A 20,724-nucleotide genomic window follows, 5' to 3' on the forward strand; every position below is an offset into this window, starting at 1 on the left:
GAATCCACGTGCAAAATAACTTTCTTCCAGTGACACCAGGGAAAAAGTGTAGGAAGGGGACACCCTTGTGCTCAGGTATAACAAGCAGCTTACCGAAATTCAGTGGCTGCTCAATTTAATGAGACAGCCTCTCCCAGCTAGTAGTAAACCAGTAGGTCAACCGATATCAAGCTCAGGTGCTTCGAAAGACTCCAAAAGCCGAAAGCCGTTTCCGGTGTGTTGTTAAACCGATCACATTAATATGTGGCACACTTGGAACTTCTCATATACTCCATTGAACGTAAAGCCATATGTAGAAAGAAACATAGGCCCATAGCGTAATCCCGTAAACCAATAGGTAAATTTATTAAAAAAACTACTTACAATTTAAAAGACAAAAACAGGCATGTAGTATGTGCCGGTCATGGATCTAACCGCGGCGTCCCGCAAGTCTCCAGATCAGCATATGGATAAACAGCCGGCTTCGTTGGGGGGCGTGTGGACGTTTATGTCTGGGATCGCCAACGTTTCGTCATAAGAAAGACTTCTTCTGGGCGTCCAGTTTTTGGCAAACATGCCTGTTTTTGTCTTTTAAATTGTAAGTAGTTTTTTTAATAAATTTACCTATTGGTTTACGGGATTACGCTATGGGCCTATGTTTCTTTCTACATATGGCTTTACGTTCAATGGAGTATATGAGAAGTTCCAAGTGTGCCACATATTAATGTGATCGGTTTAACAACACACCGGAAACGGCTTTCGGCTTTTGGAGTCTTTCGAAGCACCTGAGCTTGATATCGGTTGACCTACTGGTTTACTACTAGCTGGGAGAGGCTGTCTCATTAAATTGAGCAGCCACGGAATTTCGGTAAGCTGCTTGTTATACCTGAGCACAAGGGTGTCCCCTTCCTACACTTTTTCCCTGGTGTCACTGGAAGAAAGTTATTTTGCACGTGGATTCACATCTCTGCACTTAATATTGGGACTATTCATTTGGACATTATCCCCTCTCCTTTTTTGTTTTCTTTATATGAGCTTTTCAGCTATATAATTGTATACTGATTTCAGCGCTGCACTTTTTGGTTTTTATTGTATTTTTTGAATCACTGTTAGTTGATTTTGTGCCAGCTGCTCACTATTGTTCTTAATCATTTGGTTTTCTGTCACATCTAGCGCGGAAATTTCTCTTCTATTTATATTACATTAGAATATACAATAAGCTGGAGCTTAGACATTCCTCCATGCACATTCAATGGTAAATTCTGATTTTACCTTTTTAGGTGACGTCAATCTTGGAACAGAGGAAGCACATGATGAGAAAGGATGTCATTGCGATGTATCCGTTGAAGATCTAACTCCAGCTCTTAAAACTGTCATACGAGCAGTCAGGTGAGTAAAAATCAAAGCCTATTTTATGTGATGTAAGCAAAAGGCTCAAGTCACCCAAAGCAACCAGTTAGGCTCAGCTTTCAATTCATTTGGTGGGGATGCAAAATGAAAATGGAAGGAATGGGATCAGAAGTGTAAAATGTTGGAATTAGATATTAGGGAGTAAAGCCTTTGTTTGCCACTAAAACATGTTGGGATGAAAATAAAAAATGGGTGTACGCTGCTATGTTGTGCTATTACCCACTTCTGGCCTGGAAGATTTTCCCCCTAATGACCAGGCCATTTTTTGTGGTTTTTATTTTTTGCGCTATATAATATTCCCAAAAAAAAAAAAGTAAAAATCATATTTTTTCATCATTTTGGGGCCAATTTGTATTCTGCTACATATTTTTGGTAAAAAAAAATCCCAATAAGCGTATTTTGATTGGTTTGCGCAAAAAGGTTTGCTTATCCCGTCTACATACTAGGGGAAATATTTATGTAATTTTTCTTTATTTATTTTTTTTTTTGGTAATGGCGGCGATCAGCAATTTTGAGTGGGACTGTGGCGGGCAGATCAGTCCCCTAACTGATATTTTTGACACTTTTGGGGGGACCAGTGACATTACTACAGTAATCAGCACTGTTACTATAATAATGACACTGGCAGGGAAGGGGTTAACCCAGGGGCGCTCAAAGGGTTAAGTGTGAGCCTAGGGGGTGTTTTATAACTGTGGGGGGGGGGGTTAATGGAATCAATACAGAGACCTGTGTTCCTAAATAGGAGGAACACAGGGGCTCTGCATTATTATCAGAGAGAACAACGGTCTGTTGTGTTCACAACAGCAGACCGCTGTTTCTCTCTTCATGGGGAGCGATCGTGGGTACCCGGCGGCAATCGTGGCCATTCTATACATTAAGATAAAAAGCCTTCTGTGTGCAGCAGCCTCCCTCAGCCCCCATAATACTTACCAGTGCCCCCTCTCTGTCCAGCGATGTCCACGGGTCCCTCGGCCGTCTGGGACTCTCCCTCTTGACTAGCTGAGATACAGCTGCAGCGCCATTGCCTCCTGCAGCTGTCAATCAAAGTCAGTGAGCCAATCAGGAGAGAGAGGGGACAGGGCCAAATGGCAGCTCCTTGTCTGAATGGACACACGGAGCTGCAGCTCGGCTCGGGTGACCCCATAGCAAGCTGCTTACTGTGGGGGCACTTGATTGGAGGAGCCAGGAGCAGGAACGAGGGACCCGAGAAGAGGAGCATCCAGGCTGCCCTGTGCAAAACTAACTGAAAAAAGGAGGTAAATATAACATGTTTGTTATTTTTTGTAAAAAAAAAAAATATATATATATATAAAAAAACGAGACTTTACAATCACTTTAAGTGCTATAAGACTAGGATTCGCTCACACCTCTAAATACTCTCTAAACGTGTATCAATGTGCAAAATAGTATTCAAAACTGGTGCTGCGCTCCCAGATGCTAATGTGCTAGTATCCCTTTAAATTTGTTTTCATAGCAATTTTCACAATCAGCATATCATATCAAACCATATATAACAGGGATCCTCAAACTACGGCCCTCCAGCTGTTGTGGAACTACACATCCCATGAGGCATTGTAAAACTACGACATTTACAGACATGACTATGGCATGATGGGAAATGTAGTTCCTGAACTAATGAAGGGCCATAGTTTGAAGACCCCTGATATATAACATTAACAAAACAAAACAAAATGAATAATGCATCAGTCCATAAAGTGTCCTTTGATATATATTCGCTTGCATATGTTCAATTTTTTATAAAAGAACAGGCTTATGTTCACATATCCAAATGACTGCTTCCTTAATTAGTGTTCACCACTGAGTGCTCCTATCATCCACATACATTAGTGTTAATACCCTCATCCGATGTGCCCTCACCTGGGGTATAAGATCAACCAATGGTTTAAATGCTTTTTTCCCTCTCTGGGGATCTGTTTTATGCTGTTTCACTCCTTTGGTGGCAATCTTGAGTTTAGAATCCTCCTTCTCATACACGTATCCCCCTGAGGAAGCCACGTGACCCTGTGATGTAACGTTTAGGGGAGGGGCCAATCTGTCGTCAAACTGAGGTGTGCAATGTGAGCATACCGTGGTAATACTGATCGTCTTATACCTGCACTGTAAAGGACTGGATGCTTTTTACAGTTTGGTGCACTCTAAGCTACAGGAAAATGTGAGTGTTTTTATACTTAGTGTCTAATAAATCGGTTGTTTTAAAAGATAAAGCACTATGTCCAGCTTTCTCTCCCTATGATTTGGGTGCATGGAGATAAGTGTAAGAAAAATAGGATTCTAAACTCAAGATTGCAACCAAACGAGAGAAACAACATATAACAGATCCCCAGAAAGGCACAAAAGCGCATATAGACTATTGGTTGGTCTTATCCCCCAGGTGAGGGCACATCGGATGAGGGGACTATCACTAATGTATGTGGATGATTGGTGAACACTATTTAAGGAAGCAGTCCTTTGGATATGTGAACACAAGCCTGTTTTTTTATGAAAGATTGAGTATATGCAAGCAAATTCATACCAAAGGACACTTTATGGACTGATGTATTGTTACTTTTGTTTTGTTAATTTTACATTAGGTTTGATATGATATGCTGATTCTGAAAATTGCTATGCAAACAGATTTAAAGGGATACCAGCATATTAGCATCTGAGAGCGCAGCACTACTTTTGTATATATTGTTAGATTGAAAGCTGTCAGAAACTTTTTTGCCCATGGAATTAACTTATCTTGATACTTAGTAATTTAATTTTGTTATTATATCCCATGCAGGTAATTGTAAATTAGCCAGTAGAGGGAGCCCTCAGTGGCTTAGTGCAATTACTCTGTGTTTTCTGGCCACATAGGGAGTGCATTGTTTTCGGTGAGTTGGTGGACATAACAAGAGGATGGTGAAAAGCTCAATAACTGTGTAGAAATGCAAAGTGGTTAACAGAGTCTGCTTATATGAGGAAAAAAGTGTACACCCATGTGAATGTATTATCACATATTATACATAGAAACAATGCAAAGATTATATACATCAAGATGATCTTTTAAAAGTTTATCTGAAAAAAATTTTTTTAAAAGAAAGTTTGTTTTCTTTTCTATGCATTTTTAAAGTTTATTATTAGTAGAAAAGGGAAAAATTATGAAATTCACATGACTCATCTTGTACAGTACAGGAAAATAAACCATGTATGCTCTTTAAACCCAAATATATGAGTAAATAATGCATACCTTGAACTTATAAAAAGACTAGAGGTGACACAACTTTTCCTTTACTCCAACAGAATTATGAAATTCCATGTAGCAAAGCGAAAGTTCAAGGAGACCCTGCGGCCATATGACGTGAAAGATGTGATTGAGCAATATTCTGCTGGCCATTTGGATATGTTATGCAGAATAAAGAGCCTCCAAACACGGTTAGTAAATAGTACATGTCCTTTTCACATTACAGATATATGCAGTTGAAATAAAAAACTCTTATTTGCATTGAAGTTTGTATTGTTTAGGAACGTTGTCCCTTATTTGAATGCACTCATATTTAAAGAGGAGATTAAGACTAAGACACATATCATGTTGTCACTTCTTATGTCACTTTCCATGCCATCTTGATGTGATGTTATCAGCTGGTAGCTTGGCTCCTACACTGTTCCTTTTGTCAGATTCCATTTAGGTTTTCACTTAAGCCAAATATCAAAAAAATGCAATTGTTCAATTATTGTGCTGCACCTACAGATTTGTAGATTCTCCCTCTAGTTTCTATCTACATTGCATTTCAGTCACTTCAGTCACTTGCCCTCCTTGAATACCAACTGTTGAAGTCAATATTCAGCCACACAAATATATAGAGAAGTTAACCAGTCCCTAGACAGGAGGAGCAGGTGGATGCAGTGGCGTAGCGTGGGGGGTGCAGGGGGGGCGGCCGCACCGGGCGCAACATTTGGGGGGGGGGGCGCATCCCGCACCAGTGTCACTCTAGCAAACTTTAAAAATTCTTCCTAGCGTGTCACTCCAGCCGCCATCTTCAGGCTAAACAAAGGCCGGCCGGCGCCCTGTTATTGGGCCAACATTGTCGTGTGCGGCAGATGGACTGGCCAGTGGCAGAGCCCCGCCTCGCTTCTGGAGCCCGCCTCGCTGTCTTCTAAGTCAGCTCTGCATGTGCCTCCGCCCCGCCTCCTCTAAGCTCTCACAATCCTCCCCGACCCGCCCCCTGTAAGGGCTCGTCTTCACCATGTAGCAGAGCGGATGGATCATGAAAACAGGTAAGTCATTTTGCTGGCTGCAGGACTAGACACAGCCTGGGGAGGAGGAGGCGTAGTTAACAGTGTAGTGTAGTGTAGTTTAGTGGGTAGTAGTAGTGGACAGGGTAGTGTAGTGGACAGTGTAGTGTAGTGGGTAGTGTAGTGGACAGTGTATTGTAGTGGACAGTGTAGTGTAGTTTAGTGGGTAGTGGACAGTGTAGTGGGTAGTGTAGTGTAGTGGGTAGTGTAGTGGACAGTGTAGTGTAGTGGACAGTGTAGTGGGTAGTGTAGTGGACAGTGTATTGTAGGGTAGTGGGTAGTGGACAGTGTAGTGTAGTGGACAGTGTAGTGTAGTGGGTAGTGTAGTGGACAGTGTAGTGTAGTGCGTAGTGTAGTGGACAGTGTAGTGTAGTGGACAGTGTAGTGTAGTGGATAGTGTAGTGGACAGTGTAGTGGGTAGTGTAGTGGACAGTGTATTGTAGGGTAGTGGGTAGTGGACAGCGTAGTGTAGTGGACAGTGTAGTGTAGTGCGTAGTGTAGTGGACAGTGACGTGTAGTGGGTAGTGTAGTGGACAGTGTAGTGTAGTGGACAGTGCAGTGGTTAGTGTAGTGTAGTGGTCAGTGTAGTGTAGTGGAGTGTAATGGTCAGTGTAGTGGACAGTGTAGTGGACAATGTAGTGTAGTAGGTAGTATAGTGGACAGTGTAGAGTATTGGAAAGTGCGGTGTAGTGTAGTGGACAGTGTAGGGTAGTGTAGTTTAGTGGACAATATAGTGGTTAGGGTAGTGTAGTGGACAATGTAGTGTAGTGGTCAGTGTAGTGTAGTGGTCAGTGTAGTGTATTGGAAAGTTTAGTGTAGTGGACAGTGTAGTGGGTAGTATAGTGTAGTGGACAGTGTAGGGTAGTGTAGTTTAGTGGACAATATAGTAGTTAGTGTGGTGTAGTGGACAGTGTAGTGTAGTGTAGTGGACAGTGTAGTGTAGTGGTCAGTGTAGTGGTTAGTGTAGTGGTCAGTGTAGTGTAGTAGTCAGTATAGTGTAGTGGACAGTGTAGTGTATTGGAAAGTGTAGTGTAGTGGACAGTGTAGTGTAGTTTAATGGTCAGTGTAGTGTAGAGGACAGTGTAGTGTAGTGGGCAGTGTAGTGTAGTGGGCAGGTAGGAATCAGGTAGGTCAGTGTAAGGGTCAGTGTCGTGGACATGTAGGTCAGTGTAGTGGCCAGTACAGGAATCAGGTATGTTAGCGTAGTGGACTGGTAGGTCAGTATAGGAATCAGGCTGGTCAGTACTATTGTAGGAAGGGACTCAGGGAGTGCTAAAAGTCTGCAGGTTAGGGGGCGCAAATGACTTGCCTTGCCCCGGGCGCTGACAACCCACGCTACGCCACTGGGTGGATGTTATAAGAACAAATAGGCTTTAATTTGGTAGCTCCTTTTACATATATTTTTTACTTCCTAGTTTTTACTTAGTAAGCCACAGTGAAAAACTAAAAAGACTTATTTTTTTCAACTTTAAGAGATAAAAAAAGTATTAAAAGATATTTTGTGTTGAATGTTTAAAGTTTATGCATAATTTTGAAATATATACAGAGGGTCTTAGATCCCAGAGTTCATATATATCTATCTTTATTGAGGGGTCTCGGCAGCTGCTAGAATTTAGAAAAGATAGATCCATGCAGAAAAAGGAGAAGTCAATATTGGTTAACTGTTTATTTTATTTGTTGTCGATAGATGTCAGTGGTTTATTGATGAGATTTTCTTTACACTATGTTATGGGATTATGCTATGTATTCAATAATTACTCTAAAACAATGAACTTGATCATAATTGGTTGCATTGGTTACACCTGCATCCATACTTAAAAAAAATGTAAACCCCTACTTATTATACTTTACAAAGATAAAGAACAAATATAAAAATAGTGTCTTGGAATGTGAAGGGTTTGAGATCTCCTTCAAAAAAAATGAAAGTTTTACGACATCTTAAAAGACTACACTACACGCTGAGATAGCTTTACTCCAGGAGACACAATGAAACAGATGATGATATCACATGCAGGCGTAAGCTATTGGTGGGGGAGGCAATAGGATACACTGCAGTGGGCTGTAAGGCCGGAGTAATAACTTTACTTCATTAAAATCTATCCTATAATTTAACTGCAGTAGACAAAGACCATTTAGGTCGTAAACGCACTATTCACTTAAAAGTTAGCATACATAACATGGCCATTACTAACACTTATGCCCCAAATACACCTAAGCAATCATTCTATCAAGATCTCACTACTTAGGTTCTGAAATCTTCTGAAGATCACCACATAATGGGAGGGGATCTCAATGTGACCATAAATCCAGAGGAAAATAGATCACTCTGACACACTCCTGGATCTAATAATACTAATTCCTCCTCCAATTCCATTACCACCTTACACCAAACCATGTCTTTAAAATGACAGACATTTGACGGCTAACACATGCCTTGGATAGAGAGTATACTTTTTACTCCTCTCCGCATAACTGTAAGGTTCTGGCACTCTCAGTGCCTCCTATCACATTATTTCCGGTTGATTTCCATCTACCTAGATAGAAGAAACACATATAGGTGTGTTTCCCTTTAAGACTGATGCTGTCATCACTCAGCGCCGGACTAGATGGCTATTTAAATCGCCGGTTCTCACTCACATGTGTTCGTTCAAACACCCTTACCTGGATGCTAACTTGGCTTGAAGCTTTCGTGCTTGCAAGCATACCTCGCTGACGGAACCTCGCTGCGCTGATCCCTGCATCCCGCTTCCGGATCATCCGCTCCTCCTGAACCAACCTTCGGCTGTATTGCTATTAGTGCTAAGTACCCCACAGGGGAACCCTCTATAAACTTATACTAAGCTTACACTATCTAGCTCTGCATAGTAAAGACTATTTATCACATCTGCATATCTAGATTGCTAGCTCTTAAGACTACTGCTACTTATTCCTGCACTGGGTTGATCTCTCTTGTATGTCCACCTGCTACTCTGTCATCTGCTACCATACATGATTGCTAAACCTACCTGCATCCATCTGCTACTGTCTTACCTTCAAGTGTCTGTCACCTACCACCTCCACTCAACCTGTCTCTTAAATCTTCATCACTGTGTTACTACATACATAAAGTCACTCTAGGAACCAGCTTGTTGAGTGTGTGTATTTACTAGCTGAATTAAGACCTTCCACACATGATGAGTCATTGAGGTTGGGAATGGTATCTCAGCATCTCTCTTACATGACTACTGAAGTGGAATATTTCTGCAGCTGAAAATCCACACCATACATGAAACGCAGGAGCGTTACAATAACTCCTTCTCAAGCATAGATTATTTTTTCTGCTCAACATCCTCAGTGCCATTTGTCAAAGGGACTAATATAGATGACATATTGATATCAAACCATAGTCCAATAAGCTTAACTCTAACAGATTTATAATCCCAAGGAAATTTAAGATCATGGAGGTTCCCTTCTTAGCAGAAAAATAGGATTTCCAGTGCCACTTAAAAAATGCTTGGAATGACTTTGAGCTAACTAACTGTAGCCACACATTAAACCCTAACCTAAACTGGGAAACAGCTAAAGCCTTTCTCAGAGGAAAGATAACCGTATATGTTTCACAGTTTAAAAAACACTAAGCTTAAAACTATTGTTTAGCTAGTGCTGCCCTGAGGAAAGCACAACATAATTTACCTCAACAAAACACACTAGAGAATAAAAAAGCCTGGCATGAAGCAAAAAGACAATTTAAGCTATATGCTGACCAACAAGAACATATTAAATCATTGTTTGCCTCACTACAATTTCATAAATATGGCAACAAATTAGGAAAATTACTAGATAAACTCAGTAAAGGCTCCTTCCAACCTACCCACATATTGGCATTAAAAAATCCTAAAGGAACCATAGCGAATACACCAAGTGAAAATTTTTTTTACTATTAGAGTTCTATAAAGATTTATATTCTGAGAAACCCTTAAGGCCCGTACACACGTACCGATCGTCAGCGAACGATCGGCCGTCTTTTGTCCCTGGGCTGTCGGTGTCTGTTGAAAAGTGCAAAGACAGCACAAGAATTTTGTCCGCCAACTATAGCCGACTGCAGAAGTGATGTCATGTACTGGTTAACTTTCCCTGTGTTTTTTCTTTTCTGAGCATGCCCAGTCTTGCAAATCTGCGGTCTGTCGTCCGAATTCTGTACTGACTGGCGAACAATCGGCCGCTCTGGTGTTGGCATACAAAAATTTTAATGCTTGCAAGACAGACTCTTGTCGGCAGAATGTGCGCTGACGGCTGTCGGAGGCACCATACTAACAAGCGTACAATCGGCAGATCTTTCGTCCGCCGACGTTTGTATGCCGACGATCGGTACGTGTGTACAGGCCTTTAGATATTGAAACTGCCACCTCACTTCTGGATCAAAGTAAATTACCCAAACTGACATTTTCACAATAATTTTTTTTTCAATTCACCCATTACTATTAGGGAAGTCCAACATATGATTAAAATCTGGCTAACAATAAATCACCTGGTCCGGATGGGTATTCCTCTGAATTTTTTTTTAAATAACACAAGTCTACATATCCAATACCCTTACAAAAACCTACAAAAACATGTGGGTAGACATATATAAAATTAATAGCTAAAAAGGATAAACACCTTAGTTTGGCAGGCTCTTACAGGCCCATTTCACTCATAAATGTAGACGTTATAATACTTTAAAAAATAGTGGCTTCCTGCCTCCCAGAAATAATACCTACTATAATCCATCATGCACAAGCAGGATTTGTAAAAGGAAGATCAGCAACGTTGAACATTCACAAAGTAATACTAGCTTTTGAATATGCCAAATTCCATCCAGATAAAAATACAGCTATGTTTACATTATATGCTGAAAAAGCATTTGATAACGTCAATCTAGAATGGTTCTTTATGGTGATGAGCAAGATGGGTTTTATGGGCTCCATATTACATTTTATTAACAGCATGTATTCCTCCCCCACAGCTCAAATAAATACTTCAGGATTTATGTCAGATACTATCCCATAATCTAAGGGAACTCGTCAGGACTGTCCTTTGTCACCATTACTGTTAACTTAGCGATTGAGCCCCTCTAGATTCATAAATGACTCAGGCATAAATGTCAGGCATCAAAATAGGTGTTTTAACACTTAAATCAGCATTATTTGCAGTTGACATTCTAATTTTCACTTCAAATTCAATAAGGGATATGCCAATACTACAAGATATTTTTAATACCTTTAAGGGCTGCACAGGATTCAAAATACATTTTTCTAAAAGTAAAATTTTGCCATTAAATACGTCAAAATCAAAAGTATGGGCCTCTACTTTCCCATTTAAAATATCTACTCAATATATCACATACCTAGGGATAAAAATAGGAAGAGAGACTTCATCACTATATTTTTTGAATTACCCACCACTTATTTTTAAAATTGTATCAGAGTTGGAAGCATGGATGAGTCTTCCAATCTCACTTTTTGGGAGGTGTCATCTTTTTAAAATGGTCTCATTTGCTAAACTTTTATATCCAATGCCGACCATCCAACTCAAACATACAGACATCAAAACAATAACTAAAGCCTTTTTATGGCGATCAAAAAAAACATGCATTTCAATTTCCAAGCTAGACCTCCCAAAAAGTGAAGGAGGATTAGGTCTTCCTAAAATTAGGATTCATAATCTAGGATCTCTTTTGAGGATTGGTATAGATTGGAATTAGAACATTCTAACTACTCAAATAAGACACTAGAGGCCGCAATGGTGTCTCCTCTGAATCTAACAGCTATGCTCCATTTCAACTCTAAAACTCTACCTGATAAGATACAAAACAATCTACTTTCATGGGACACTTTTGTCGCATAGCGTACAATTAGGAGATCTCTAAAACTGCTATCGATGATCTCTAAATATCTTCCTTTGCTTGGAAACCCAATAATGGACAGTGCAACCAATGCTGAAGTTTCAAACGTATGGAGAGCTAAAGGAATGCAAACAGTGATGTCCATTTACCATCAAAACTAAAATCTTTTAGAGAGTTATGTACAGAATTTCAACTACCAGAAGACCATAGATACTATTACAATCAACTAACTAAAAATATCAGTTCTTGTTATAGTCTGAAAAAAGACCCTTTTCAGCAATCTCTAATAGACCATACATTACAACTTCAAAGATGCTCAATATCTGACCTTCTTTATTCTCCATTAAACTATCAATTAACTGGATCACAGAGACACTCTGTATTAAAAATATGGCGTAATGAATTTCCAGACGAGGCATTAGATGATAAACGTCTCGGAGGGTATCAAAAAATTAGCAGTTTAATAACTAGCGAAAATTGGAGGGAAACACAATTCAAGCTACTACATCAGGCTTTCACGTTGCTCTTGATTGAAAAATCAGATCCCTTAGTCTCAACCTGTTATTGGTGTGGAACCATACGACCCAAACTGCTTCAAATAGTGTAGAACTGTGCCAAGATATCTACCTTCTGGGACCAAAATCTAAACTACATTCATACTATATCGAGGATTTTGGATGTTTTGGCCCCTCCTCCTCATCAATATCCTTAGCACCAGTTACAATACCATCATGGTCTCCAGTATGTTTGTTGACAACTCGCAGAACTATATTAAAATTCTGGACATCACCTATTGCCCCTAAATTAACTACTGTGAAAAAGGAGCTGAAATCCTTGCTATATATTGAAAAACTGGACACATTAACACAAGCTCCTAACTCTACAAAAAGTATCTTTAACCGATGGCAAAGAATTATGGAACACTCATTTTCAAACTCGTAAATATCTCAACTGATGACACCATTTCTTTATACTGAATGGTACATGAATCGTCTCCCACCCGCCGACAAATGACAGCGGGGCGGCTCTTGTTCTGGGACGACATCACATGACGGTTCAGCCGCAATACCGCACCTGCGGGGACGTGTAGCGCAGCGATCATGGGCGCGTCGTGTCCCTGCGGTTCTTTTTTATTTTTTTTTTAGCAAAAAATAAAAATTCCAGCGGTGATTAAATACCACCAAAAGAAAGCTCTACTTGTGGGAAGAAAAGGATAAAAATTTGTCAAAGTGCGACAGCACTGAAAGCTGAAATTTGGCCTGGGAAGGAAGCTGGTGAAAGTGCCCAGTATTGTGGTGGTTTACGCAAATGAATAATTCTCTAGGCAGACTAAGAATTCTACCAAGCGATTCCTAGTATCAACATTTTTTCTCCACCAAGTGTCTGTGCAAATTCTAAGGATCTTTAACATAAAGTAACCACAATACTATAGACGAACAACTGTTACAATTACGTTATATTATTAATTATATAAAGGATTTTTTTAATTTCTGTTTTCATTCTTTGTTCTTTTTCTTTTATTTTCTTTTTCTATATCTCATTGTAGATCTTCTATACAGATAAATTGATTTACAGTTAAATCCAAATTATTCATAGATGCTTCCACTATAAATGAATAATTTGGTAATAGTTACCTATTTACATATATGTTAATGTGAGTGATTAAAACTGCATGATATTAGGTACACAGATATAATATCAATGCAGTAAAATGAAACATTGGTAGTGGGTTAGATACAAGTTTTGTAAATCTACGCCTTTCTATTTCTGTTTGAGGCTTGTAAATTGCAAATTTTCAATAAAAATATTTGGAAAAAAAAAAAAAAAAGGATTTCATATAAATGTGATTTTTTTTTTGTAATGCAGCAAAATAGTAAAATAAAGTAATACATTTTAATTTGTTCCGCTTTTGATTCTACTCTGTGCATTAAAAAATAATCAATTTGCATGAAATGTTAGCATAACAATAGTATAAGATCAAGTCGGGTTGGCAAGCATACAAGTTAGCATGATAGCAACTTCTTCACAGGTTTGCAATTGCTAAAAAATGCCAAATGACTTTGCATTTGCTTACTAGAGCATCTGCCACTTAAAAAATAAATGCAGTTGTCATTCAGATCACCCAACATCTTTCTTGGGACCAGGGGTTAAAACCTTAGGAGGGAATACTTTCTTTTATTTTTACTAGATTTTGTTTTTCTTTATAGGGGGGTCTTGATCAGATCAGTAGAGATCTCATCAAGCCTTCATGTCCACCTCTTTACCACCTAGTTTTTGATCTGCAACTAGTTGCAATCAGTTAGCAATAGATCACTATAATCTAGTGATCTGATGTTGGAAGAAAATAATAGACTGTGCTGCTTTAGCTTTGCCTCTGCAATGACAGGAAGTGCCATAAAGTTATCTTACTCTAACAACTTAGAGTAAGGTGTTAACACCTCTAAAGCCCCGTACACACGTACCGATGGTCGGCTTACAAATGTTCCTCTTTTCTCCCCGGGATGTCGGTGTCTGCTGAAAAGTGCAAAGACAGCACAAGGACAGCACAAGAATTTTGTCCGCCGACTGCAGAAGTGATGTCATGTAATGGTTAACTTTCCCTGTGTTTTCTATTTTCTGAGCATGCCCAGTCTTGCAAATCTGCGGTCTGTCGGCCGAATTGTGTACTGACAGGCGAACAATCGTCCGTTCTGGTGTCGGCATACAAATATTTTCATGTTTGCACGAAAGACTTTTGTCCGCGGATTGTGCGCAGACATCTGTCGGAGGCACCATACTAACACGCGTACAATCGGCAGATCCTTCGTCCACCGACGTTTGTATGCCGACGATCGGTACGTGTGTACGGGCCTTTACACAAGAGCATTGTGTTCATAGTGCAACAGAGCACTCTATAGATTTGGAAGCCCAGGAGCTAATCATTTCAGCTCCTGGGCTTATTGTTGGACCCAAGCTGCCATTGACTGTCAGCAGTATCAATGCTGAACCTTGCCAGGACCCGAGAGAACTGCTAAGTATTGGGGACATTTTAAAATGGTGCTGGCACAAATACCTGCTGTCCTAAAGACATTTAAACCCAGCACCTGCTTCCGAAGTGGTTAAGCTGATCACTTTCACATGTTAAGATTATAGTTACCTTTTAAGGCATCATTCAATTTTCCAACATGTTATAAAATGGACAAGAATTTGGCATAGATATTGGCTTAAATCATGCAGGCTTATAAAGCAGTGCAGAGAGAAATGAGATTTGTGCAATAGCATATAGAAACCAATCTACTATCACTGGAAAAAAAGTAATTCTGATTAGTTGTGATGGATTTCTGCTCTTTGCACATTGCTCTCTGGGGTATTGAGTAATCTTGAATATAGTTTTGAGTCTGTTATTCAGCTAGGCAAAGGGGAATATTTTAATAATATTTTATTGCAGTAGTCTTTATTAGGATTTTAGAACACAATAACAGAAATAAACAAAACAAAAAGTAAACTGTTGCGAAGACAATAGTACATGGCATGAAGAAATATTGTTATCACCTAAATACATCCAGTACAGGGGTGGAGGTGCAAGATTTGTATTGTAGCTATCATGGCAGTTAAGACGTACGATTGGTACCAGAAAAGTAGCACAGGAAGTAGGCCATCTCCTCCACCTCCCGACACCCCACTTGGGAGCAAACTGTGTCGAGGGGAGGAAGCGAACCCCCCCCCCCCCCACCTGGGCACTCCCTAGTGGAACATGGGCACCAATAACATCCTCATGGTTTTAAACTGTGTTTACTCATCCATAGAGACCACCGTTTGTCGAACCTTTTGCAATTCAATTGGTTAATCGCCATTAACCTTTCGTACACATGGTTTTTTCGAACTGTGTTCATAACTTCTGATATATTGGGTGAATCTATGGAACTCTCTTTTCCTGAGAATATTGTTACGAGCTGCCAGTAATATATGGAACACTACCTGCCTCATCTGTGGTGGGTAGTTGTCCATGCCTATGTTTAAAAGTGCTAGGCCTGGGTTGGAAAAGTTCAGAATACCAGTGATTGAAGAGATTAGCTGGAAAATGTGGTTCCAAAAACTAGTTAAGCTAGGGCATTCCCACATTATATGTAGTAGATTGCCTATTTGACCGCAATTACGCCAATAGTTAGCTGTGATGTAGGGAGAATTTGGAGAGCCTGTATGGTGTATAATGCCACCTGTGAAACAGTTTGAGCATCATCTTCCAGTGATCACTACATTTGGAAAAGCCTTTGGATGGCATTATCCAATACCTTCAAAGGGTAAGTTCGTCCTAATTCCATTTCCCATTTCAGAATTGGGGAAGTCTTTTGGAGTGCTCATTTGTCTTGAAATATATTATAGAATGTAGATATGCCCCCTTTAGCCGGCCTTTGGCCATGCAGGAAATTCCATGCTTTTGGCAGGATATGTAAGGGGAGTAAGGGATGTTTGGATAAGAAATGTAGGATGTGAAAACATGAGAATTAGAGGTTAGGTGAGAGGCTGAACCACTTTTGCTCTTTTAATAATATTAATACGCAAAAGTTAGTTTACTTTTCTAAAATCAATAAAAAATATTCCTTACCATCAGAATGTTTTGAATCTTGAAAACAGAAACCAAACAGCTAAATACAGAGCTGAAACACACATAATGTAACTCCTTTTATACTAAAATATTTGTAATTGTAAAATATCCTTGCTCACTGGACTGTGAATGACTACTATGGCAATGGTAAGGTCCACCGTGTGACCTTCCCGTTATGTGTAAACAAAGCAAAGCCATAGGCCCTCTCGCCCGTCATCATATAGTTACCGTTCCTTTGCAGGTCCCGGACACTTTGTCAGCTGCCAGGTGACTTACTTTATGGGGGCTATTCATCCTAAAGTATTGAGCCATGAAAGTGCTGAGATAAGTACCAGGATGTCATATTGGGAGTGTCCATAATCCCTAGTAATAGAGCTGGGGGCAGGGGAGCAAAAGAAAGCTAAGGATATGCTAGTCGGAATAGGGGCAGTGAAGTTAGCTTGCTGTTTTCCCCTGCATGAGTAAAGCATGGGTGCACTGTAAATAGTTGCCTGGCTCACGTCTACCCTCTTGCCTCAGTTCAAGTACCTTAAGTCACATATTATTAGAATTATTATTATCATACAGGATTTATATAGCGCCAACAGTTTACTCATTAACTAATACAATTTAATTTGGTGTGATCCCTGCACTGTCTTGGAGAATTAAAAACTACCAATACTTATCCCTGATGCTGCTCGTATAGTGACTGTAACCTTTGGACAGTGATCAGTTAAGTATTTAGGGGGGGGGGGGGGGATACTGCGCTTCAAGGATATATTGAACAATACACTCTAACTTCTTAGCTGAGTTGAGAAATGATTCAAACACATAGATAAATATTATGGACCAATATCCTTAGTTCAAAACTTGATAATAAATACGCATAAATAATCAATGAGGTAGTAAACAATAATCCAAGGTGCAAAACAACTAAGGTGCAATTAGAGTAAACAAATATACATTAATTATAAAATGAATATAAGTGCACAGTGGCTAAAGTGCAATAGAAATTGTAAAAAAATATGTAAAGGTGCATATAATTAATATATTCAGATGAAGATAAGGTGCATATTATATGTGCATAAATACTCTCAATGCTGTGCCATCATGTGAGGTAGATATAATTTATACAAAGGTATAATAATTTGATAAATAAGTTGTGCAAACAGTGCTGTTCACATATATATCAATTTAACAAATAGTGAGCTGAAGAAAGTCCATATAATCTTCCAATAATAAATCAATAATTCAAAGTGCTTTAGTGTTAAATATGTTGTAGTGTCCCAATAAACAATCCTGTATCCTTTCCACCTATTTAAGTGCTGGTGCTCTTCAGTGTGTGACCACTTCTAGGTGTGCTAACCGCTCACCTCACTGCTGCAAATAATACGTTTAGAGTATTATTTTCAGTGTTGTCACTCCTTCCTTTATGTGGCTTGAGGGTACATCTATCTAGTCCTCTGGGATACTGCTGGGTGCTGTCAGGGAATCCTGTATCGCACTACTCTTGTAGTTATACTGTAGTCTCAGAGAAACATTGGGCCATCATGGTGTAGTATGTTTAAATTTTATTAAGAAAAATACAAAGTAACTTACAGTTGAAAACGCAGCAATCTGCGCTACCATATCCGCTGCGGGACCTGTTTGAATGTCCCGTACGTCACTTCCGGTGTGCGCTTTCCTACGCGTTACGTCATGACAACACGTGACTTCTTCAAGGGATCATCCCAGGCCTAGGAAAACAATATCATACATCCAAGGAGTCTTCAGGAGGGGAAGAGGGGTTTTCTCAGCTTAGCACACCCTCTTCCTGCACGCCTGAGCTAAGGACAGATGGATTCTAGGAAGAAAATATACATGAATCATCTGCCCATACTCAGAAGTTAGAAGGTTTAAGCAAAGGCAAATTAAGCCCAAGATAAGAGACATCATCATGGGAGCAGTGTGCCCCCATTAGCCAGTGCGGAAGCTGATTCACAGGGCCGGGGGCCACGATTGTCGCCGGGCACATGAGATCTTTCCCAGTGGAGAGAGAACAGTGGTTTGCCCTTGTAAACACAGCTGACTGTTGTTCCCTCAGGAATCAGCACAGAGCACCTTTGATCCTCCTATTCAGGATCACAGGTCTCTGTGTGGATTCCACAAGCTCATTCCCCTCACAGTTAGAAAACGCCCCCCTAGGCATACATTTAACCCTTTGATCGACCCTGAGTAAACCCCTTTGCTGCCAAAGTCATTATTACAGTAACAGTGCATATTTTTAGCACTGATTACTGTAGTAATGTCACTGGTCCCCCCAAAAATGTCAGTTAGGAGTCTGATCTAGCCACCGCAATGTCGCAGTCCCACTAAAAATCGCTGATCGCCACCATAACTAGTAAAAAAAGAAAATGACATAAATCTTTCCTCTAGTTTAGTTTTTGCGCAAACCAATCAAAATACGTATATATTGGGATATTTTTTACCAAAAATATGTAGCAGAATACAAATTGGCCTAAAATTATGAAAAATATAGATTGGGAATGTTATATAGCAGAATGTGATAAATATTGTTTTTTTTTTTCTTCAGAATTTTCGCTCTTCTTTTATTTATAGTGCAAAAAATAAAAATTGCACATGTGATCAAATACCACCAAAAAAAAAGCTCTATTTGTGGGGAAAAAAAGGACATAAGATTTATTAGGGTACAGCTTTGCACGACTGCGCAATTGTCTGTTAAAGTAACACAGTGCCGAATCACAAAAAATGGCATGGACATAAAACCTCCAGGTCCAGAAGTGGTTAAGCATGGACCATGGCCTGGGTGACCCTACATTTGATCTCTACTACATAAAGAGAGGCAAGCTTTTAAACATTCCCAATAGTCTGCTTTACAGCTATAGTTACCTGCAAGAGCAATTTGAATATGGTCAGAGAGAAAACAGGAATATATCAGTCCAGAATTGGTGTGCTATAGGGCAAGACCAACACATATTTAAAATGTGAACGCAAGCCAACGCAGCCACAGAAACAAACCGTTGGGTAATTCGGAACAAATTTAGAAATTCTGGCAAGGACCAAGTACCCGTGAGTCAAAACTTTGTAATTTGTTTCAAGGGCAAACAATATTCTGTACTGAGGATTTGGTTGAAGCCCAGATGTCATTCAAGTCCTCTGCTTCTAAAGTAACTCGGAGGTCCATCTCCCATTGGCATGTACAGTATACATGGGGTGATTATAACCAGGCTTGTCTATAAACTGTAAATAAAGACATATGAGGCCTGGGGTATTGAGGACTTGTCTACATATTTGCTCAAACTGGGTCATTTGATCAAGGGGTAAACATGGCTTAACATGACGAGCATAAAAATGTTTGATTTGTGAAAAGTGAAATATTTCCAAGTTGGGCAGGCCATGTGGTTCCTGTAGGGTCAGAAAGGTTTTAAAAGCCGTGGAGTTGTAGTTAATTTTATGGAGTCTAATCAATTTCACATCCACCCAAGTCCAAAAAGAGGATGGAGAGGCAACAGCTGGGTAAAATGATGGATTAAGTAAAAGTTACAATAACTGTACATGTCAGGAGAGAAGGCCAAAAGGGACCTTAAGCCTAGTCAAGAGAGAAAACTAATGTTTCCTGATCGGATTGGAAACGTGCCTTTGGTCTGTATGGCCCTTTTTGACCAATTTTTTTGTTTTATTACTGTGTGTCTACATTGAAGATATTTCCCTAGTGTTCTAATGGCACATTAGGATGTGATGGAAAACTTGACAGAGGTTCTAAACCAGGGATCCTCAAACTACGGCCCTTCAGCTGTTGCGGAACTTCACGTCCCATGAGGCATTGTAAAACTCTGACATTCACAGACATGACTAGGCATGATGGGAATTGTAGTTCCTGAACAACTGAAGGGCAATAGTTTGAAGACCCTGTTCTAAACCCTTTCTCCATGCTATCCAAAATATAACAAACTACAATTACACTTTAAATGTTTTTGAAATATAAAAATAATTGGATTAAAGCATGCAGATACCTAGATACTGTACCTGCTGCAGGTAAACTATGCTAGATGCCTCAACATATCTGCAGCAGCTTTTGAAACTCTCTTGCTACAGTTAAACCCCAGGCTGTTCTAAAAGGCAAGCGCTGGCTCTGAGTTTTGTTGGATCTTGCATCTAAAGCCTCGTACACATGCAACGAATTTCCACCGACTGGTCATTCGTCTTTTGTCCAGAGTGGTGTCTGTTGGTTGGCATGTGCTCTAGACTGCACACAAATTTTGTCGTCCGACAGAATTATACTTCAGAAGTGATGTGTTGGATTGCTTTCTTTGTGTTCTTTTATCTCTGAGCATGCCCAGTCTTGCTCATAAGATTTTTCCCTGTCGAAATCTGTACGGACTGCACGAAAATCGGACGTTGTTTTGACGGTGGACAAAAATTTTATAGCCTGCACACCAGAATTTTTTCGGTCGAAAAGTCGGAGTCGGTTGTCGAGAGCACCATACTAACAAGCCGAAAATCGACAGATCGGTCATCGGACGAAAATTCCAGGCTGAATTTCGACTCGTGTGTACGGGCCTTAAGTCTTGTTTTTACACATTCCTAAATATTTCTCTCCATGATAGGCAAAGTTACTGGCCAGAAGAAA

The 20,724-nt window shown here is 39.8% G+C and overlaps 1 protein-coding gene across 1 annotated transcript in view; it reads left to right on the forward strand.

Moving 5' to 3' along the window:
* Positions 1–20,724, forward strand: part of KCNQ5 (potassium voltage-gated channel subfamily Q member 5) — a 749,354-nt gene that overhangs the window by 719,551 nt on the left and 9,079 nt on the right. Inside the window, exons 11-12 of the mRNA XM_082251332.1 lie at positions 1,260–1,368; positions 4,675–4,806. Of these exons, the coding sequence (XP_082107458.1) occupies positions 1,260–1,368; positions 4,675–4,806 (241 nt within the window). The remainder of the gene's footprint in view (positions 1–1,259; positions 1,369–4,674; positions 4,807–20,724) is intronic.

Source organism: Pelophylax lessonae (genome assembly GCF_965119305.1).
Source record: "Pelophylax lessonae genome assembly, chromosome: 3".
NCBI lineage: Eukaryota > Metazoa > Chordata > Amphibia > Anura > Ranidae > Pelophylax > Pelophylax lessonae.